Source organism: Myxocyprinus asiaticus, chromosome 20 (genome assembly GCF_019703515.2).
Source record: "Myxocyprinus asiaticus isolate MX2 ecotype Aquarium Trade chromosome 20, UBuf_Myxa_2, whole genome shotgun sequence".
NCBI classification, from domain to species: domain Eukaryota; kingdom Metazoa; phylum Chordata; class Actinopteri; order Cypriniformes; family Catostomidae; genus Myxocyprinus; species Myxocyprinus asiaticus.
Window position 1 is genome coordinate 4,923,641 of NC_059363.1, and position 24,564 is coordinate 4,948,204.

Below are 24,564 nucleotides of genomic sequence, written 5' to 3' on the forward strand. Positions count from 1 at the left end.
TCTGATATGACTCCGACGGTTCAGCTAAGCAGGGTTTGTGACAGGACAATTTATCGTGGTTCCAGAGCGCCTTTAGACCAGAAACAATTTTTTTCCATCTAATATTTGCTTTATTAATCAACATGTTTTGAGCCTATTGATAATAAACAGAGATTTTTGTTTACATTTTGTGAAAATTGAGTCAGAGATAACATCATCTCTAGCATGGAAGGCAAGAAAGACAACCAAAATTTTGAAATTACGATTTCTCTGCTGATGATGAAAAACATTTCCATTAATTGATAATCAGCCCATTTATACTTCACTCTAGCAAACAGTATTTTTAAACTGCACTATTTACATACATGTACATTGTTTGTTTGTTTTTGGTAGATTTGCATTTTAAGGAAAATATAAAAATGGTTAATTAAAACTGTTCGCTGTCCCCCACTTTGCTCGGTACATTTTCCTGCTTTTTTGTGCTTAGCCGATCACATGCCAGAGTCTAGGAAAAAAAGGCAGGAAAAGCACTTGGTGACAGAATCACTATGGATTACAATCAGCGTTTGTGATATGCAGCGGAGTGTGATGAAAATGTTCAGATCAGCTTGACGTCTTGTCAGTTCTTCAGTAAAATAAGAAGCTCATCGTTCACTTGAAGAGAACACAAGAGCCTACATTGGCAACAGAACAATTTTTTCAAGCAAGCCTGATGTGTTTTTTCAGTTTTTGAAGCCATTAACTCAGGTGGGAGCCCCGACAGTCAATTGATTAATGATCTCCCGCTGGCAGACGCTGATGCATCCTCCGTCTCCCTCTGCCTGGCTGGCGATTATGTAAATTTAAGCTCACACCTGAAAATCACTGAAAAGGTCAGCTGTATGGCGTCGGCTTTATGTAAGTTAAAATAATGACAACGGAAAAAGACACCTGCGGTAGTTTGGTGCATGGATGCATTCGGTCTGAACGACCACTTACTCTCTCTGTTACCAAATCTCTCTCAGATGTTTGAACCGGAGAAACTATTATATAACACAGTTTGAAAGAATGGGTTGCAGTGACTCCACTATATACCCTTTGTGTTCTTTCATCATTTTGTAGTTTGTTGAGGACTTTTTAGAACAGCAACCTCAGCGCTCTTTAATTAGAGATTCGTCGTCGCAATGTCTTTCACAGCAGAACATGTTGTGGCAGCCAGTGGATCATATAAATCTCTGATAAACAATTGCTCACACATCATTAGGAGAGATCAGATTGTTCCTGTAAGCTCAAATCTTTGCGTGAATGAATTAGAAATATACAGTCCTTTTTACCTAGAGGTAAAGTGTGTGATAAAGTGGAAAAAAGCTTGGCACCATAAAGCTAGAGTGTTATGGTTGGGTGCCAGGGAGTTATACTGTTGCTCCGGTGTTCTATGTGGTCTTAGCGTATTTCTATGTGGTCGCTTGGGTGTTCCGGGTGGTTGCTAGGGCATTGCTAGGTGGTTGCTTACTGGTCCAAATCAAAAGAGCCAACTCATAGTCTTATGTCCCTCCTTTAATGTAAGTCTGTTTGACTTTTTTCCGCCCGTTTTATTGTCTGCCATGCATATAATAAATATATGCAATATAACAATAGTGATAGTTGCCTTAGCAAGCTCTTCTCCTTTAAATAAGTGAAAGTGAAAAGAAAAAGCAGCCAATTGTTGTTCCGCTTGGCTGAATGTCTGCATTATTAATGTGTTACTGGAGTCTTTCCTGTAACTGAACGTGTATCACCGGCTCTGTAATGTGACCTGCTTTTAAAAGTATAGTTTCCTCTCTTCTCTCTGACAGTGCATTTGTCTGCTGCTGTTTGTTTTTAAATAACACACTGCAGTCTCTGGTGTCATGGCTTTAACAGCCAGTCTGAGAAGCTGCCTGTTCTGTTAATAAATCATGTGTGAGGTTTTTAGAAAGTGTGTGTGTATATGTAAGGGGGTTCAGCGGAAAGGAGGAGGCGAGAACCGGCTTGACAACTTAAATAATAATTTAATGAACAACTTAAACAAAAACACACAACCATAAACACACACACAGTACAGCTGCCTGTAATTCTCTCTCTCTCGAACTGTTGTCCCCGGCCGCCTTTATCCCTCGCGCGCCCCATCAGGCTGATTGGGGACCAGGCGTGCGTCATTCCAGCCCGGCCCGCCCTCCTCGGCTCTACACTCCTCCCGGCGTTGCCTCAGGTGAGGGAGCCCCCGGCATGACATACATCCCCCCTTCCTCTCCGGGGGTGGGCGTGCCTTGCACCCCGACTGCTGGAGGGTCATCCCCGCCTTCCTCGACCTGGGAGGAGACAGGAGGGGAAAAACAACAACAACAACAAAACAAAATAGGAGAGGGAAAGGCCAACACGGAGCGACAGAGAGAGAGAGAGGAGAGAGAGAGAAAGAAACTCACCGGTTCTCTGATGCGCCATTGCGTGGTCCTCGATCACTCCTCCACCCTCTCAGGCGGACGGCAGCCGCTCCTCCCCGGGCGGACCGGAGTCAGACCTCCGACCCCCAGCGGACAGAACGCCCCTCCGCGTTCCCGGTGTCCCGTGGGGACACTCCTCCGCCCCTGGCAGCGGCCCTACCACTCCAGGTGGTTGGGGAGTCGCTTCCCTCCTCCCCCCACGGACGGCGGTCTTCTCTCGACCCCTTCGCGTTCCCGGGGGACGGCAGGGCACTCCTCCGCCCCCGGCAGCGGCTCCCTCGCTCCAGGCGGTCGGGGAGTCCAGTGCCCACTCGCCTCGCGGACGCGATTTTAAATCAACAAATCTGTCATATTCAGCAAAGTTATTTATCAAAGCTACAAACCTTTAAAAGGAATTTTCCGGATTCAATAATGAATTTATTAAAAATACCTAAATTTAGGCTAAAATAAACATTTGTGAAGTCTTGTTGTAGCTTTATTTTTAAAGCTTTTTATAATGTTTATTCCAGTGCAATGTCCTGCCCCTTAGACTACCACTGTGCATTACTGTACACATGATTTTTGTTTGTAGTGACATTTCATTATGATTTAAAAATTTTTTGTTTTTTTAGATAATATGCTATCATCACAATTTGCTTTAAAAAAAAATAATAATAATAATTTAAAAAAAAAATGATTTAAATTTATAATTAAAGACAAGCCACCTGGATCAGCTACTTCACGAAGACTGGAAGGAATGTATTTGTGACGAATCAGAATCGGAATCAGAGAGTAGTCAAACAGGCAGAGGTCAAACCAGATAAGCAAATCCACACAATGCAAATAAATCCAAATCGAGAGACAACAGGGGAACAGGCAATGGTCAAGACAGGCAGGCCAACAAGATAGAAAACACTCAGAAATGCAAAACAACTAGGTGAATTGGCAAGACTTCGCAGTGAAGTGAAGCCAGAGCAGAGACTAAATACACAGGGAGCTGATGAGGGAATGGGAAACAGGTGTGTGTGAGAATGTCAGGAGGAAAGGGATTCTGTGAATTGTAGTCCAAGGTCGAGTTAATACTCAGGAGAATGGGATCTCATGTAGACAGATCTGGAAGATGTGACAGTATTTTAGGGCTGTAATAGATTAACATTGCCAAATCATTTTCACATACTTTTGTATTGTAGCTTGTCTGTTAATGGTAAGCCATAAAAAATGGAGTACAAATTTTAATGTACTTTGTTTACCCACTCATAACATTCGGGGACATCCTTTTTTTCCCCTTCGTCTAAGGATGTCTTTGGTTGATTGAGCAACATTTTTTCTGCTTCTGTTGAGGAGCATTATAAGCTCTCTCTCTCTCTCTCTCTGATGCTTTGTGTTGTTGTTGTGAAGAATTCTGTGTGTCTTGCTGAAATCAGTGGGGGGGTTTTTTTCTCTCTCACTATGACTGAACTCTTTGTGTCCAGTATCAGCAGACAATGACTCAGTCTGGCCAGGACACATCTGTTTCTGTAAAAGAGAGGCCAAAGACCTCAGCACTGGCTGATACTCCTACACTAGTGTGACTGTGTGACTCACATTCTTTCTTCCTTTGAGGTATTGAAGCAGTGCTTTGACTGTAACTTCGATATTCACTACAGGGTAAGCTGTGACCTAAGAATGGATTTTTTTTTTGTATTTTTTATTTTTTTTGTCATGTGTGCAGACAGTGATTGCTTTGAATTTCTATTTTTTATCAGCATGGAGCTTTGCGTATGTAATACGAACCTTAGGTGAATATATCTTGTCAACATAATCATGAGTTTTCTTGATGAAGCAGAAGGAATTTTAAATCATATGATTTTGAAGAAATTACAGATCTTTTCATACTATTATATATTTCCTAATTTTTTAGTTAGCTGCAGTTATTGTGCTTCCAAGCATACATTTTATACTTTTTGCTTAAACTAAGTATTTTGTTTAAAACATTTCAGTGGCTGTTCTCAGTATAATATGGAGAATTCCAGGTGTGTCCGCTAACTACTGAGACCAGTAGACTCAGTGCAGTGTGTTTACTATGACAGTGTGTTTACTATGACTTTCAAGCATACATTGCCATCTTGTGGAGAAGATCTATAGCTCAAGATTGAATTATGAACACCCATTACATTTGTCCAGTTGAGAAGGCATAAGCTTTACTTGCTTACATATTAAGATTGTTTACAGATTATACTAGATTTTATACATATCTTTACATATAAGTACTTTTTACATACAATTTGAAAAATACAAATTCCTCCAATACATAGGCCTATTTGTTCATCAAAAGGATTTTAGACCTTAAGGACTCTTTTTTTGGGGATGTTTTAAAGGGTTAATCACATGAGAAATTTTCCTTTATCTTTTTAAGGAATAGTTCACCACAAAATGAAAATTCTCTCATTATTTTCTCACCGTCATGCCATCCCAGATGTGTATGACTTTCTTTCTTCTGCAGAACACAAACGACGAGAAGAATATCTCAGCTCTGTTGATCCTCATAATGCAGGTAAATGGTGACCAGAATTCAGAAGCTCCAAAAAGGACATAAAGGCAGTATAAATGTAATCCATACGACTCCAGTGATTAAATCCATGTCTTTAGAAGCGATATGGTAGGTGTGGTTGAGAAACAGATCAATATTTAAGTCCATTTTTACTGTAAATCTACACTTTCACTTTTCCTTCCACATTCTGGTGTGGAAGTGACTTTCACTTTCACATCCAGCCACTTACTGGTTGGTGCTGGTCAAAGGTGGAGATTTATATAAAAAATTAAGTTTCAGTACTTAAAACATCCTTCTCACTACAAAAAGAGCATTTATTGAACCAAGCTGCCAAAATGACTCATTCTTTTCTTCCACCACATTGTGATGTCACACTGTAGAAGACATTTGCATCTGACTTTACCTTATCGCTTCCGTAGCCCCGCCCAGTTTGCAAGGAGTGAGAGCAGGCCAATCAAGAGCAGAGAGACAATCAGAACAGTGGGTGTTTACTGTCATGTCTTAAAGGAAAAGCAGCACCAAAACCGAGCGTTTCTGACAGAGGGTCAGAATGAGAGTGGAAAATGAATGATGTTTTACAAATATATGACAAAAAAACTTTACTAATATTATAAGTGATCTTCAAGGAACATATTGAGATAATAAAAAAAGGCACGTTATGACTGCTTTAAGTAAATATGTTATGTCATTTGAGCATGATATGATTTTATTTGGCAGGATGCTGATGTACCATCTGTTGACCAAGAGATGGCGTCATCAACATGTAGTCATACTGAAAGAACATGAGACGGCCTGCCACTGCTGTAATTAAAGGGATAGTTCACCCAAAAATGAAAATTCTCTTATCATTTACTCACCGTCATGCCATCCCAGATGTGTATGACTTTCTGTCTTCTGCTGAAATCAAACAAAGATTTTTAGAAGAATATTTAAGTTCTGTTGATCCTCACAATGCAAGTGAATGGTGACCAGAACTCAGAGGATCCAAAAAGCACATAAAGGCATCATAAATGTTGTGGGTGAGAAACAGATCAAAATGTAAGTCCTATTTTACTATAAATCTCCTCCTTTGACCAGCCCTGACCAGTAGCTGGCTAAATGTGAAAGTGAAAGTCACTTCTACACCAGAATATGGAAGTAAAAGTGAAAGTGTAGATTTACTGTAAAAAAAAAAAAAAAGACTTAAATATTGATCTGTTTCTCACTCACACCTATCATATCGCTTCTGAAGATATAGATTTAACCACTGGAGTCATATGGATTACTTTTGTGTTGTCTTTATGTGCTTTTTGGACCTTCTGAGTTCTGGTCACCATTCACTTGCATTATATGGACCTATAGAGCTGAAATATTGTTCTAAAAATCTTAATTTGTGTTCTGCAGAAGAAGGAAAGTCATACACATCTGGGATGGCGTGAGGGTGAGTAAATAATGAGAGATTTTTCATTTTTGGGTGAACTAACCCTTTAACCACATGCTCTATAAGACATTTTAACAAAACATCAGCAACCTAATTTTAAATGTATAGATAGACAGATACAGACAGATTTCGTCATTCCAGAACAAAATAGAATCCCTGTAGGAAAAATGTTGTAGAATGATGTGTGATTGTGTGAAATGCTTATCATGATGTAATGCTAAATTTTGTGACACGATAATAATACCATGTGGATATATATATATATATATATATATATATATATATATATATATATATATATATATATATATATATATGTGTGTGTATATATTTTAATTCCACTAAATACAATAAAATAAAATATATATATATATATATATATATATATATATATATATATATATATATATATATATATATATATTTATTTTTTTTTTTTTTTTGTTCTTAGGAAAAAGTTGTAAAGTAGAATTTTCCTGAATATATTTTTATACATTTATTTAAAAGTCTGGGTGGGGGAGAAGCCCAAAATAGTGAAATTCTATCAAATTTAACATCTCAACACTCTAAAAATTAGGAAAAATTAGACTGTGCAATATTTTTTCAAGATTTTATAATGAAGCCTTTAATGCTTGTTTCTTTAAAAATCATCTTAGGTGACAGAAAAGTTTTCCAAATTGTAAAATTACCTATTGATAGATTTTTTTTTTTTTAGATTGTGCTGATCATCTGCAAAAAAGACTCCAGTATATTTTGTTGGTTTGCAGTAGCAGTTGTGTGTTGAATGTAGAGAGTGAGTATACACTAACAGCAGTGAATGTGTAATGAGATCAGCAGACAGCTGTGATGTCCACATTCCCCACTGAGACCAGCCCACAGAACAATGTCTGCAGCACACCAGCAATGCAAACACACCCTTATTCCACATATATACAGCATGAACACTATTCACACATACTCATAACTCACACACACACACACATATGCACTATAGACATATAATAGCATTTTACTTATTAACAGGATCAGTTGTGATTTATACACACAGAGACACACACACACACACGTTTCTCACATCTGTGTTTTTACCCAGTTGAGACCAGATCAGAGCATGTGGATATTTATTTAGGGTGGTTTCACATATAGTACATTTTAAGTGAACCAAACCCAGTTCAGTTAAAGTGAACCAGAAAGAGAACCACCCGCAAATGACCTCAGTGCTTTTGGTGTTCACAATGTAAGTGGACTTAAAAGAGGACCCAGTTTCTTTTTTGGTCCTCTTCACATTAATGTGGTCTCAGACCCATTGTTGTTCACACCACAGCTCCTCAAGAACTCAGACCCCATTGCAGCTAGGGCTATCATGATTATAATTGTGATTATTATGATAAGCAATTGTCATACAAATTGTCATACTTCTTAAGGTGTACGTATGCTTATGACAGATAGGCCTACACCTTAAGTAGTAATTTATTGATATTTAACTTGAAATCATATAATAAAATGGGACTATATGATTACTTTTAAGGCTTTAAAAAATATTGAATTTTTCATTAAAAAATTTTGCACAGGGATAGAATTGCTTAAAAAGTAATATTTTATATGTTATATCATTTATGAAATCCAGACAACACTGCCAATTATATTACATTATGCAATAATAATAAAGTATACTGTATTTCTGTCCTAAATTCTTCACTCCCAATGCCCAATTCCCAATGCACTCTAGGTCCTCGTGGTGGTGTAGTGACTTGCCTCAATCTGGGTGGCGGAGGACGAATCTCAGTTGCCTCCATGTCTGAGACCGTCAATCCACGCATCTTATCACGTGGCTTGTTGAGCGCGTTACTGTGGAGATGTAGCACGTGTGGAGGCTTCACGCTATTCTCCACAGCATCCATGCACAACTCACCACGCGCCCCACCGAGAGCGAGAACCACATTATAGCGACCACGAGGATGTTACCCCAACATAACTCTACCCACCCTAGCAACTGGGCCAATTGGTTGCTTAGGAAGCCTGACTGGAGTCACTCAGCACACTCTGGATTCAAACTTGTGACTCCAGGTGTGGTAGTCAGCGTCTTTACTCGTTGAGCTACCCAGGCCCCCATCAAATTGAATTTTGACATTTTTACCAAAATTAAATTAATAAAATTTTAAATATTTTTGTTTTTTACATTTTATTTTAAGGATTACTCAATTCAATTTAACTGAATTTTGTTTTGAAATTGAAATGCGTGAATCTTGAAATTATTATATTTGGGGTGTAAAATGTATTTTTTCAAAATCGGGCAATTCTATGTCCCAGGGGTCATTGGCAGATTTAGGCATGGGCGACATGGGCAGCCGCCCAGGGTGGCATCTTGCAGGGGGGTGGCACCATCGCTATTATTATTTATATATCAAATTACAAAATATATTACAAATAATTACTTATTTAAAACAATGAAAATCTAAGCAAAGAGTTAAATACACAAATAATTTCAGTATTTATTTTGTGAAAATTATTTCTAAAAATGTTTCAAAAATTACAACTGTCCCATATGTAGTTGTGGCGTCATTTCACCACGAAAAACAATTTTGACCCTATTATAGTTCTTTCAACAGTTAATGTACTGGTACTTGTTAACCAAGTTGACAAATGCGTCAGTGTAATGCATGCTTGAGATCACAAACAAGTGATATTTGTAGAAAACAAAGAAAATTCAAGGTAATATCACTTGTGAGCAGAGTCTTTTTATCGGCCGTCATTCCCAATCAAGCTGTAATTTTGCCAAATTATGCAAACGTTTTAAAAATGTTATTTAATTGTGTGATTCTAGGATTCATAAAAAGTTATCCATGAAATTAGACTTAACAAGACATAAGAGTTGGCCATTTTATAAAAAAATAAATAAAAAAAACTTTAACCCTCTGGGGTCTGAGGGTGTTTTGGCCCTGGAGAAGTTTTGACATGCCTTGACATTTGTGCTTTTTTCAGTTGCTTAAAAACATATTAATGGCTAAAGTCTGATAACACTGTATTCAGCACAAACTGTGTTACAATAATATTTGAGCAACATGTATGTACATGTTTGTATTTTTGAGAAAATAATGTTTATGCGTGGTTTTTGAAAAAACAAAAATTTTAAGTCACTGAAATAAGGCCATATAACACATACTAAACATTTGTTCACAAGACTTTTGAGAACTGGATCTTGTAGCCTAGAGTTTTTGCTACAAAATGATGTGAAAACTATCCTGATCACTGATTCATACAAAACAATATAGTCATTTAACTTTTGTAAGACACTTTTAGTGTTAGAAAGGCCATATGCGAGGAGGCGTGATCATGAATATTGATGTGATTCACATCTGAGGAGACAAAGATCCCTCCCCTGAGAGAGAATGAATGTGAGGAGACTTAATGATTGAATGTATTGTTTGTAGCTTATTCACAAAATCAAGTTTAAGTTAAAAGAATTAATCTGACTATACATTTTCTTTACATAAAGACTTAAACATTTTAGACCTTCACTACTGTTTAAAAGTTTTAGATCAGTAAGATTTTTTAATGTTTTTAAAAGAAGTCTCTTCTGTTCACCAAGGCTGCATTTATTTGATCCAAAACAGCAAAAACAGTGATATTGTGAAATATCTTTACAATTTAAAATAACTGTTTTCTATTTGAATATATTGTCAAATGCAATTTATTCCTGTGATCAAAGCTGAATTTTCAGCATCATTACTGCAGTCTTCAGTGTCACATGATCCTTCAGAAATTATTCTGATATGCTGATTTTCTAATATGGGCATATTTACAGCACATTTTATACATTTACACCCAAACAGATATTTGCAAGCACAAGCTTCGTTGATGATAATGAGGCAGCATAAACACTAGTTAAAATATAATCTAAACATTCATATTATTTTGATATCTTATTACATATCATATTTATATCATACAGCATACAATTTAAATACCTGCTTTAGCCGAAACATTTAAATGTAACTAAAACTTGCCTATTAGGACATATTTCAAATTTCAATACTCTGAATCCTGGCTGACAAGTCTGGAAATAGTCCAGCTAGTAAAATATGTACATGTTTATATAAAATAGCATGTCAGCTAATGTAAGTAAAGACTTACTCATCCAAAATGTTATCCTCGGCTGGATCAAGTCGCTCTTCAAATGTTCATCGTCGGAGTCCCGTTCTTCTTCTGAGGAAAATGTGAACTCTTCGTCACTATCCAGGACCATCTGAAGAGCTTCCTCACCTGTGTAGCGTGCCATCTTCCAAACGCGCAGAAAAGTGAATGAACTTGATGCTTTTTAAGGCACTGTTGGGGGCGTTTACCATTTGCATCGATCGCCTCAGGACATTACCATTTGAATAGCGTGCTCTGCTGGTGGGTGGGATCACATTAGCGATAATTAGCAGAGCCAGGAGAAACTGTACATCGCTTTATTTCATCCAGATTACATTGCAGTAGAATATTTGTTTTAAATTGGAATTGTTTTATTTAAAAGTAGACATTTTAAGCTTTCTTTAGACATATGTTTCATGTTTGTCTGATTAGTATTCACGGAGTTTCAGTTCATTTTTGTGACATGTTTCAGAAAGATGCTTGCGGAGACAGAGATGGCTGAAAGCTATTCTATATTTTTCTATATTTTACAAAAGCACAAGGTTTTGTTGTTATTGTGAGTGTACACAAATAAAAGTAGACCCTTTACAGTCTCTAATGATGTCTTACATTTATCTGTATGCCCAAAAATGACGGAGTATTTTAAGTTGTTTCTGCTGTTATGAGGAAAAAATCCAGCAGGACGTGCCGGTGTGTCCATAGACCCCTGAGGGTTAAAAATTTAATTTGCATCAGTGTCATTTCAACCACAGAATTCTGTTAAGCACAATACAGAATTTGTGATGGAAATGACACTGTGGTTGGAATTCCCATGACTTTCAGAGAAAAATAACATAAACTGTGTGTAATGCATGTACATACACTGCTGGACATTGTTAGTAGACAATTAAGAAAAAAATTTGTTAGAGTGAGAAAAATGTTAAATCGAGACTACTATCTAGACGTTCATGGTGCTTAATGTGCCCAAAGTTAAAGAAACACCAATTCAGTATACTGTACAATTTGATATAGAATTGTACATTAAATGTTAAAAACAGCAAATGTAGAGCATGAGTTAGACAAGCCTTGTTGGCGTCAATGCAAATGTGTTTGCCGCAACTTGTGCTATGACCTTACCCTCTCTAGTTACCCCTCAAACGCCCCATCCCTGTAATTCCTCCCTCAGCAGCTGCCCGTGCCGAAGGGGTAGACAAAGTGAGAGCGGCACAAGGGCCAGAGGAGGGAGGGAGAGGTCAAGTCCCAAAATAGCCCCTTGTTGTAGTGCGGGAGCCCCTCCTTCAGAGATGAAGACAGGATGGAAGAAACAGGCCAGTTAAGAGAGTGAGAGCGAGGACGACAGCATATCAGACAGCATGAAAGCTCAGAACTGTCACGTCTGACATCAGATCTGACACATCAGCGTTACAGTGCTGTTGAGCACACTAAACGATTCGCAGACTTCTGATTCGCTTTGATTAGTTGCTTTTAACATTTTTCACTGAACAGGTAAGAGAATAAACTGACATGCTAAAATAGATTTTTAATCGGAAGTCCCTGAGTTGACATTGTTGAGTGTCAGATGTTAGGCAGAATGTTGACTTCAGTCACCATTCTCTTTCATTGGAAAAAAGATGCAATGAAAGTGTATGGTGACTGAGACTGAACATTCTGCCTAGCATCTCCTTTTCTGTGGAAGAAATTAAGTCATATATTGTAGGTTTGGAACAACATGAGGGTTGTAAATGATAATTCTTTGGGTGAATTATTCTTTTAAAGTGTTGTGTGTTTGGGGTTGCTGCATTTTCTGTTATGGCTAATTGTGTATGCTGGACTGGCTTTGTGTTTGATGTGATTGGGTTGATTTATTGCATATTTTAAATGGGAAAGATAGGTAATTGTGTTGGATTTATGTATATTGTGTAGGAAAATGTTTAAGCATTATTTTTCATTTGAAAAAGGAAGATACTTTTGCTGAAAGTGGGATTTTCACTGTCCATGTGTTTGGATCATCAGAGCTCAGGGGTCACATGATGTCGAGAGGGCAGCTGTGGTCTGATTGCACCCTCTCCCTGGCCTTTATCACTAGGTATGTAATAGGCTACGTAAGGGATAATCCATGGCTAGGTGCACGTTAAACAATTTTAATGCACCACATGGAGGCGAAGAACCACCCGACGCGAAGGTCCTGGTTTTCTTCTCTCCCCCAAGCTGAATGTCAATCCATACTTCACTTACAAACCTCATCGCTGTGTAAGAGGAAAGTGCAAGTGCATTCCCAATGACCTCCAGGTTGGACTCCTGTTTCCTGTAGCGCTTCACAGTTGATTTAAAGATGGCATAGCATGACTTGATGTTGTATTTTGTGATGTAATAGTTGATTCCGGGTCTGAGACTCATCAGACTTGCTACACTATATTTGTGTCCAGAGATAGTTTGAGCAGAGCCATAAAACTTAGTATGCGAGCAGGTGAAAGTAGGCGCTAGGTGCATTAATATAGAATGGTGATCAAACTGACTGGAACTACCTGTACATTATTATATGGCTACTAACCAAATAAATAAATAAATGGACATAAATGTTTAATTTGTGTTGCAATTATGTCGCTCAACAACTGAAATCAACAGCTGAAGCCATTGATCAATCAAAATTGAGCACTCCAGAGTAGTGTGTAATAAGCTGTTTTAATGCACAGCATTTGAGCCAATCAGAATTGAGTATTTGAATACATTTACATTTATGCATTTGGCAGATGCTTTTATCCAAAGCGACTTACAGTGCCCTTATTACAGGGACAATCCCCCTAGAGCAACCTGGAGTTAAGTGCCTTGCTCAAGGACACAATGGTGGTGGCTGTGGGGATTGAACCAACAACCTTCCACTTATCAGTTCATTGCTTTAGTCCACTACACCACCACCACTCCCGGTGGTATAACACTTTGAAAAACCTGGATATATTAGGGGATTTTAAAAGGGTGATTTTCAGGCCTGTAAAAAATAAATAATAATAATTCCATAGTGGAGTTGATTATTAACTAGCTTATAAACCTTTAAAGACAGACCTACTGTGAGCTCAATGGTATATGCTTCTGTTGAAGTCATCAGTCTGTGTTATTTTAACTTTGTTTAAAAATGAAAATATGTTTAATAGCACAACTCTCATGTAGAACTACATTACCCATGATCCTGATGAGAAATGATCCACCAATAAGGAATTTACGGCAAACAAACCGCGTGCCACAAGATTTGAAACTACTTATTTGTATACATCTGAATATTTATCAATAAATTTAAAACATATTATATCTATACTACTATAGACAACTTTTAATCAATATTTTTATTTTCGTTTTTTATCATTCTTAATAAAATTACGTCATTTGCAATGCTCTATGGGATTGTAGTTTATGCTCTCATGAAAGACGTTAAGTACACAGTCTTGTACCTTTGTCTTTTGGTTAAATTTTCAAACACTTTTGCTTCAAATCAAAGTTTGTAATGTAATTCACCTCAGAGCTGGTTGGTTTGTTTCATGACTTAGAACTGTTTTATGAAGGATTTTATCGAGATATGTGCTTTAGGCACAGAATGTATTTTGATCTGTATATTAGTCATATAATAATATCATAACTAAACCACATATCCCACTAGACCAATAAGGTATCAAATGAATGAGATATTTCACAGAAATTAAGATCTTACTTTATTCCCATTCTCCTGTTCCAAAGATATTTTTGAATGTTTCACCCTAGCTTATGCAAATTTTTTTTTTTTTACTTTATAAATTATAATAATTTTAATTACAATATGTAATATTACAATATGCACTTTGTATGTACTGTAGCATGATTGCCTTGTACTCCCCTATTTATTTTTGAGTCCGTGAGGCAGGAGACTAGTGTGGGACTTGTAGCATGCTAGCTGCGTTTGACCTACATTCAACGGTGCCATGTTATTTTTGGGGGTGGGCAGCACTGTAGCTGAGATGCTGCTGGCCGTAACTCCAGCGTTGCTGTGTTGACAACGAGCACCAGTTGCTTTGGCACGTCTGCCACATCCCATAATGCACAGCTGCTGACCATATTGTCATACTGGTTTTTATGCAGACATTGCCATAGGTATTGGCAATTATATTTTACTAAGTGGATTTTTTGGAGCTGTGGCACAGCGGTTAGTCCAGATTGACACTTTCGAGCTGTGGTGCGAGTGACACAGGTTCAAGTCTAGCTTGCAATGCACACTTAAAATGAATAAATGCTATTGCATTTAATAACAAAATATCGAACCGCATTGCATTTAGTCCAAAGAATTATGGCACAATCACATTTTAAAGCAAACATTTTACATTAGGCTTTAAATGCTAAAACAATAGATGTACACGGACAATAAAGATAAAGTATTTGGACACATTTGAGTTGTCAAATGTTAGTGGAGCATGTCCATAGTTAATGTGGTGAACTACACCTGTGGTTACTCTGCTAAGACACCTGTGTGAACTTGAGGGGATTTACAATAGCAAAATAACAATTTCAAAAGTTTGTTTTAGTAAAAGGTCTGCACCATATGTTTGCAGATGTCATTTGGATTGATATTTTTTATCTAATGCAGTGAAATTCAGACATGTTAAAGTGTGACTTAAGTTTCCAAATACATTTTTAGGGTCACTGTATGTGTGCTATTGCTGTGTAGTGTTTCTAATTCAGAAAAAGACTGGATTTCCATCTCATGTTATCGTGGTTTGTGATCTCATCTTCTGAAATGATCTGCTGCTTCTCAAATTAGCCTTTTAATATTATCTCCCCACAGCTGGATTTTTGATTTGACCAACAGTGACGGCAGAAGAAATAAGCACTAAAACTTAGTGACCCACAGTCGTAAATATGCTCTTCATTGGTTTGACTTTCACATAAGCTGAACCAGAAAACCCCATGTATACTCAGAAGTGCCTTATTATAGACAAATCGCTTGAATGAATGGCCACCCAAAGATCATGCAGGATCTCTAGATCAGCCAAACACATCAATGAAACATGTTTTGAGAAAAACTAATTAATCTATTTAAATAAAAGACATAGATGTCTTATTACACTCCCCCTTTCTTTCTTTGTTCGGCTCAAACAGCTTTAAGGCTTTAAGAATTTTTAAAAGTAAGAGATGGGAGGAGAGCTGTGGAAGTCTTCTTGGACCATTAAAGGAATATTGTGGGTTCAATATAAGTTAAGCTCAATCGTCAGCATTTGTGGAATAATGTTGATTACCACCAAAAAATTATTTCAGCTTGTCCCTCCTTTTATTTAAAAACAAATAACAAAAAGTAAGGTTACAGTGAGGCACTTAGTGCATTGGAAGTGAATGGGGCCAATTTTTGGAGGGTTTTAAAGCAGAAATATAAAGCTTATAAATTATAAAAAAGCTTAAATTAATTCTTGTTAAAACTTGTATATCATTTGAGCTGTAATGTTGTTTAAATCATAGTTTTTATGGTCGTTTTAGAGTGTAAGTGTTTGCGGTGTTACGTCGCCATGGCAACAAAGTTGCAAATTTCTGTGCAAATGTAACTTTGCACAGAAAAGGTTAGTAAGTGATTTAATCACACTAAAGTGAGCATTGTAGCGTTTACGGATTGGCCCCATTCACTTCCATTAAAAGTGCCTCACTGAAACCCAGATTTTTGTTTTTTTAAAGGAAAGGAATGACAAGTCGAAATTGATTTTTGTGGTTATCAAAATTATGCCATATTTGCTGTCGACTGAACTTGTATTGCACCCGGAATATTCCTTTAAACTTAATTTGATCCCAATGAAATCTTACAAATGGTTTCTTCAAGATATACAGTACAACATGGTCTCAGAGCAGTGAATCTTAATAAACAGTGCCAGCTGTTGCTTGGGTGGTCTGGACTAAACTAGATAGGGCTTATAGAGCCATGCCGTTTTGAGTTCATTATTAAAAGAAAATGAACAGTATTTCTAGAGGTTTCTATGTGTAGACCAGGCTTACTTTTTACCTGATGAAGTTTGACCACATTTGTGTAACTAATACTGTTCTGTCAGCTTGATATTTACTGAACATGTCTATATTTGTGGTGAGAGAACTGCATAATCGGTAGTGATTAACGGAGAAAACAACGCTATGTGGTGCTCCTTGGTATATTCTGAGATTTCCTCTGTATTATTCATTATCTCATGTGCAAATGACTCAAATATTCCTTCTTAATCATTTCCTCTTACATGGATACACAATGTTGTGATGCCTCATGTTTGTTACTTGTGACTTGTTTTGAAGGTAGGTGCATCACAAGATGTCTTGACATTTTGCAAAGCAGTTTAAAAGAAATTCCTTTTACCAAAAAAATATTAAATACTGTAGAGAGACCTGGGAATGTTGAGCTATTTCTCTCAGGGATCATCATTACGCTATTTGGTATGCATGATTCAGAAATATCCTGTTGAGTAATTCATTTTTTTATCCCTCGGTGGATGATTCTATCACTAATATTTGCATTGGTGATCGTCTGTGTTTGATTTCTGAAGACTCTCATTTCTCTCTGAAAATTTCAAAGTACTGATGACTCATGTAGCATCCTTGTTACTATCTCAAGAGCTGTAATTCATACAGGATAAACCATTTTGCCTGAACTTTCAATGCCTTTCTATGTCTTCTGTCTAAAACTCTTTAAAAGGATGTATGTGTCTTGAATATCCGTCTGGGTTGCAGATGGAAATAGCTCATTGCCATTTGCACAGAGGAGGAAGTAGTTGTTTTGATTTTATTTGGAGAATGCCTCATCATCAGAACTCTTGTATTTGTAGTGTAACTTAAGTAGAGGTAAATAAGGGACACTCTCAGTTTCTTTTTAAGGAGAAAAAAAAATAGCAAAATGCCACGTTGGCCATTTAAAATATAATTAAATCATTGGTGGCAGGTGACAATTGACCACATTGTAAAGAAAAACAGTAAGGCACTAAAATACGGGACAAACTGCATCCCTTGGGTGTTTCTTCAACTTCGGGCACTTTTATATCACAGGGGTTGATTTATATGAAAACGAACAAATTTCAAAATGTTACTTTTTTCATATGAAAGTCTCATAATTGAAAACTTTTTACCAGGCCTTCATCATTTATTTTTGGTACTTTTCAAATGGCTTATATATATATGATTTACGGTTTTAACCTTTTAGTGAGACTTTCAATGTTAAACTATGAAAATCCATTATAAAAATACAAATGATTACATGTAAAAAAGAATTTTTAACATAAACCAATTCAATATTTATTGTATGAAAAATATTTCTATCAATTATGACTGTGCCACAATTATGGTAAAATTCTTGGTAAATATCTCTTGTGAACAGAGTATTTTTATTGGGCATCATTTCCAATCATGCTGTAATTTCGCTAAATTATGCAAAAAATTTGAAAATATTATTGTAAAAATACTATTTAATGGTGTGCATTTAGGATACGTAAAATGTTAGCTATGAAGTCTTAGCAAGACAGAGTAATTTTTCCCCAATTTTTTTTTAAAAATGACACTGGTGGGAATTTTATTTCTCAGTTTATAAAAATTATTGAGAGTGTGAAAAATGTTTTATTGAGACTTCACTTCCCTTAAATAAGGGTCGATTCCATATTATATGGATGATTGGCAATAGGGTTGCATGAGATGGAGGAAAAAATCTATAAAATGTTTGGATAATGCCAACACTTTTAAAATTCGGTCAACATATACTGATTTTGGCTTAAGAAAAATCAGCACACATTTGCCGATTTTTTTTTATTTTTATTTTTTTGAGATCAGGCTGATAATGCAGTTGTGATATACAATTCATTAACCTAAGATTTCAATTATTTTCAGGTAGATTTAAAGCCAGAAAGCAAAGCATTGAGTATTTCTCATTTATTTATTTAAAGACCTAATTTTATTTAGTTCTTGTCCAAACAATGTGCAAATCAAATTGAAGGCTATAAAAGCAAATATAAATGTATGCTTTACATTGTGTGTAGAAAATTGTGTAGTGTATGTATAATGTCAAACCTGTCTCTTATGTGTTTTATAGGACATCTGTGAAGACATATCCGATCATGTTGAGCAGATCCATGCACTGCTGGAGACAGAGTTCTCCCTGAAGCTCCTGTCCTACTCGGTGAACATCATAGTGGACATCCGGAGCGTTCAGCTCCTGTGGCACCAGCTGCGAGTGTCCGTGCTGGTTCTGAAGGAGAGGCTTCTCCAAGGCCTGCAGGACTCCAACGGCAACTACACCCGCCAGACCAACATCCTGCAAGCCTTCAGCCAGGACCATGACGAGGTCAGATACATCTCCAAAACATCACCCAAACTAAACCACCTAAAGCGAGAATATCCCTATCTAATTCACAAGGACAGAAGCTTAGTTACGCAATATCCTGCTTGGAGCGTACAATAAACTCATATTCTTTATCCTTCACCAAAGACATTCACACCAGGCAATCCTATCAGAAAGAAAACATGCACAATCACCATGCCCGTTATGTGAATAAAAGCTGTGTTCTTGCCCTCTTTTTCCATTGTTTTACTATGTAAAGATGCACTAGACAGACTTTTTTTACTTGTGTTTTCTGTCAGCGTCTCGCAGAGGAGAGTTGTTTAGAGGCCGTGTCAGATTAAAAAGAACAGCAACTTTTAAAAGCTTGTTTCGAGACATTTGCGTTCTGTTATCCTCATTGCACTGTGTCTGTAGTTACTTATAAATCTGAACAAACAGTATATTATTTTAATATCAGTATATTTAATAGTGAAGTGAATAGTTTTTGTTATCACTCTCACATTCAGGCTCGACTGGAGGCTTTGACAGAAGTGGACGACTCTGGTCAACTGACCATTAAGTGCAGTCAGGACTACTTCTCTCTGGACTGTGGCATTACTGCTTATGAACTGAGTGACTACAGTCCGATCGAGGACCCAGAGGGCCGAGGGCCACGTTCCCTATATCCTGAATTGGAACAAGACTTTCCTGAACTGCTTCAGAGTGTGGATCTCCTCAGCATCGCAGCTTCAAGACAGAACCAGGCGTCATCTCCACCTGCAGAAGTTCCAGTAACCTGCACCCAGGAACAGCAAGAGACAATCAACAGCCCTGCAAAAGGGGACAGCACTCCAGCGTCAACAATGCAAAGTGTGACGCCACAGGGAGACAGCAGCCTTGGCCTTTCCAAACGCCCTTTCCAGGGCAGCTTTAGGAGTGAAGTGTCTCCCACACAGCCATTGCCAAAGAAGCCAGTGTATTTGGAGGGAGATGGGGAGACAAAGTGCAATAGACCTTCACCTCTTCGGTACCAGGCTGACTTGAGCAGAAGCACACCCTCTCTGTTGGACCCACCCGATCGCTCAAAGTTTTGGCTGGAGTTGGAGTCAGTTTATCCGGGCAATGGGAGTCAATCTTACGAGAGTCTCAATGGGAGGAACTTGCAAACAGGTCAACAGGCAGCTCTCAAGAGGCCCCTTGTGCAAATTCAAATACCCCTCGAGAGGCGTTCATCTGAGGCGAAGCCAGGATTCCACATGCAGAACCACTTAAAGAAAATGCACGTCAAAGCCGAGCAGGCTAACAGTGACTCTTCCAGCTCTCCATCATCCGGGGAGGATATCTCCGACCACGACCCACGAGAAATGTCCTCCAGCCCGGATGATCATGCTCCGAGATCTCTGTGGATCATGAACCAAAATGGCTTGTGCATCTCAAACGCATCAGGTAGCCCAAAAGAACACTGGTACGGCTCGGATGAGTTTCTCGCCCTTCCTGCCCAGCTGAAGAAGACGGAGATGTTGGCGTTTAAGCTGGAAAGCCTGGCTCAAGCTTTACCGCAAACATGCCTGCAAGAGCCCATTCAGGATGTTGATGATTGGGAACTCACTGAGGTCAACCCTGAATGGGAGAACAGCTCCGACCTCCTTCATCACTCTTATAAGAAGCCTTTCGCAGCAGGGAGGTTTTCACCTGCCTCCTCAAGTGATGTTGCTCCATCTGTAGATGAGAGCATTGAGTCTGGGCCCCTCAGTGACCTGCTGTCAGAAGACGAGGGGGCGAGGTGTACTCCTGAGTCCAGAAGAAACATAATAGCTGGATGGCCCAGTGCACCAAAGATGATGTTTCAGTGTACACCCATGATACAGCAACTACTAGAGGACATACAGCACCAGGAGAACTACCAGGATGTTTGGGGAAAGATAGAGGTAAGAGATGTCTGCCTTTCCAAGAGGTTGTGTTTGAAATGGAATACTAGTTTACTACTTAAAGGAATAGTTCACCCAAATATTACAATTCTGTCATCATTTACCCTCTTGTTGTTCATAACCCCCATGACTTTCTTTCTTCTGCAGAACATGTGACTTCAGCGTCATGTTCCAAGTCTTCTGAAGGCATGCAATAGGTTTTGGTGAAATTAAAGTTATTTTACTCAACTTTCGCCATAGCTCTCCTTTGCATGTTCAAAAACACCTTTTGCTTTTGCTCTCACTTTTAAAACTGAAGTGTGTCATTTCTGCACCATTAGCACCAGCGAATGGAATTGCAAATAAACGTTGTTTTTAAACAGCTTTCCAAATATGCCACCTTAAGTCGTTGAGCAAACAAACAGATAGTCCCACCCCCAATTCACACCACTGGTTGAGTCAATGTTGTTTTTGTTTAGCCTCCCATTCAACTCATGAAAACACACTGCGTGATCATGAGAAGGATTACATCAAGATGTAGATTGGAATGCAGGTGCGGAATTTATATAAATAAAATAGTCTACTTCTCTCTCGCCGTTGATGTGGATGATTACCCCTCCGCATGCCAATGCTGGCATGTGTGCCATAGGTTGCCGACCCCTGATCTATAGAAATGGCTTATTACTCTTTGCACATTTCAGTATTTTAGTGAATAAAAGTGTAATTTATCACACATCACTATTTGCACTTTTTGTAATTTGTTTCATAATGTCAGCTGCTTTTTTAACATGAGTATGTCCATAGAAATTATTAAACCCATGCCTTCTGAAGACTACTTTTATTACATTTTCTTGTCCTTTTTTAGAGCTTTAAAGTGAGTCACTATCAACTGCCAATGCATTGAAATCAGTGTATAGAACATCCTTTAAAATTCCTGCTTTTGCGTTCTGCATTAGAAAAAAAAGTCATACAGGTTCAGAACAACATGAGGGTGGGCAAATGATGACAGAATTTAAATTTTTGGTGTGCAGTCCATTCAATGATAAAACTCTTAATTATTAAACCTATCATCAGTTCTACAGTTTGTATCTAATTTGGGGTATAATAATTAAGGAAGTAATTTGTATGCCTTAATTCTTATTCACATGGAGGTACCAGCCAGTGTGTGTCACTATACACTAAGCAGATATTAAAAACAGCTGATAAGTAAAGGGGTAATGAACTAACAAGCCACCCCATCCTTTCACTAATGTTCAGAACTTAATTAACAGGATTGCACTCCTTCACAACCTCTCTTCAGTCCCTTGTCTGTAATTAAATGATTAGCTACATAATTAAGAACATGCAATCATGTTTGTAAAGGACTCTGATACTCAAAACCCAAACTCATCTGACAGATCTTCAAATTCTCATTGTTTAACAGTCTCCCTCTTAATCAACAAATCTCATCAGCAATGGCATTGAAAAACACTTTCCCAAAAATGAAAATTCTTCCCCGATGTCGTTCCAAACATGTATGACGTTCTTTCTTCCGTGGAATACAAAAGGAGATGTTAGGCAGAATGACAGCCTCAGTCACCATTCACTTTAATTATATAGAGAAAAGATGCAAGGAAAGTGAATGGTGACTGAGGCTAACGTTCTGCCATCTGCTACACATGAGGGTGAGGACATGATGACAGAATTCATATCATATAAATAAAAGAAATGGCAAAGTTTTGTTCTAAAAAAGATTAAGGTATAATAAATAGTTCTTGAATATCTCTTGCAGAGTGAATTGTTGCTTTGAGATTTCATGTGTATTCTTTTTTTTTTTCTTTTTTTTTCCTCTCCTTTTCTGATTGGTTTCTCGCTTCAGGTACATTGTGGCACATTATCGCCATCTGGTGGTTGAATGCAAATACACACTAAATACATTGTTCTTTACAATTCAAAAATGCTGTGGCTCTAGAAAATCTTTGTACACTTAAAATGTATGATTTGCATTGCATTAAATAGCAAAATTGCAAACGAAGTGGCATTCATTTTAAAGAAAAATAGCACAAGCACACTTTTTTTTTTTTTTTTTTTACATGGGTTTTAAATAATAAAAACACTACATATACTGTTAAAATGAAGACATGTGCATAGTTAGTGTGTTGAACTACACCTTTTGTTTCTCTGCTAGGACTGACTTCATACATCCTCTAAAAATCACCTTGACACCAGTTAAAAAGTCAGAAAAGCTCCTGCATCATTTGTTTGCAGAATTGACTTGGTTTGATATTTCATTGTTATGCAGTGACATACAGACATTTTTAAGTGTGGCTTAGGTCAGATTTTTGCATCTGATTGAGGTAAACAACATCCAGAGTGAATACTCTCAAAAGTTTGTGACTATATCCTTCCTTTCATTCCGGTTCAAGTGTGTGCATGTATGTAAGTGTGTGTGTGCGTGTGTGTGTTAGTGTGCAGTAAGCTTACTGGAGCAGGTGAAGGTAGGTAGCCACATCCACCTGAGATGATGTGTGTCATGCGGGATGTGATTGATTACATTAGTATGCAGCCACTGGAGATGACTTCATTCTCATGGCAACAGACAGCTGGCAGCTGAAGCTTCTTCTCGGGGGCGTCTCAGGGGTTTAGTCATGTGTGACGCCACCAGCCTGTCTCCCTCTTCTCCTTGTCTGTCTCTCTCATCCAGCCTCTGTCGTTTTTTGCATCTCTTTCTCTTTGAAGCTACCCCTTCCAATTATTTATCCCCATAGGAAAGTATTTCTCATTTCTTTCTCCTAGACAGTATTGAGAACAAGTCAGACCTGTTTAGAGTGTCAGAAGAGATCTCATCAATGTCTCAAACTTTGCTCAGATTTGCCAAGACATCAAAGTCTGCAATCAAAAGTCAGATTTCAATATGAACTCAAACATTTCTCATCAGGGGGCCTGGTAGCTCAGTGAGTATTGACGCTGACTACCACCCCTGGAGTCACAAGTTCGAATCCAGGACTTGCTGAGTGACTTCAGCCAGGTCTCCTAAGCAACCAAATTGGCCCAGTTGCTAGGGAGGGTAGAGTCACATGGGGTAACCTCCTTGTGGTCACGATTAGTGGTTCTCACTCTCAATGGGGCACGTGGTAATTTGTGCGTGGATTGCGGAGAGTAGCATGAGCCTCCACATGCGGAGTCTCCGCAGTGTCATGCACAACGAGCCACATGATAAGATGCACAGATTGACAGTCTCAGAAGCGGAGGAAACTGAGACTTGTCCTCCGCCACCCGGATTGAGGTGAGTAACCGCGCCACCACAAGGACCTACTACGTAGTGGGATTTGGGCATTCCAAATTGGGAGAAAAGGTCAAGATCAAACTTTTCCAAGACTAAACTATTGGCTATGCTGTCCATGTTAAAGGAAAACTTTAAATAAAAATTAAAATGTGGTCGTTATTTACTCACCTTGATGTCGTTCCAAAACTCAAATAAATGATTTTATATTTACTGATTTTAACTTAAACAAAATAAAAAATTAATTATTTTTTTTATAAAGTTGTATTCACTTAATTTTGTTAAAAAAAAATAATTACACAATTCAACTTGAATGAATTTTGTTATGAAATTGGAATGCATAAATCGAAAAAACAGGCTAAAATATATTTTTTTCGAGTAAAATCTATATGCTGTTATTTTTTATGGAAAAGAAAAGAAAGGAAAAACACCATCAAAATACCACAAAAGTAGTTCAAATGACTTGCCTTCTATATTTCAAGACTTCTGAAGCCAAATGATAGTTTTGTTTGAGGAGCAGACCGAAATTGAATGTTATTTAGTGAAAATCTCGCACCTGTTTGTAGCTATCAAATCAAAGATTTCAAGTCTTTTTTGGATTTTGACAGATGTTTGTGTTCCACAGGAAAATTAAAACAGTATACAG

At 37.7% G+C, this 24,564-nt stretch overlaps 1 protein-coding gene across 1 annotated transcript in view; it reads left to right on the top strand.

Annotated features, from left to right (window-relative positions):
- LOC127411506 (A-kinase anchor protein 6-like) overlaps window positions 1-24,564 on the top strand; it is a 221,117-nt gene that overhangs the window by 33,464 nt on the left and 163,089 nt on the right. Inside the window, exons 3-4 of the mRNA XM_051647145.1 lie at window positions 18,522-18,773; window positions 19,277-20,677. Of these exons, the coding sequence (XP_051503105.1) occupies window positions 18,522-18,773; window positions 19,277-20,677 (1,653 nt within the window). The remainder of the gene's footprint in view (window positions 1-18,521; window positions 18,774-19,276; window positions 20,678-24,564) is intronic.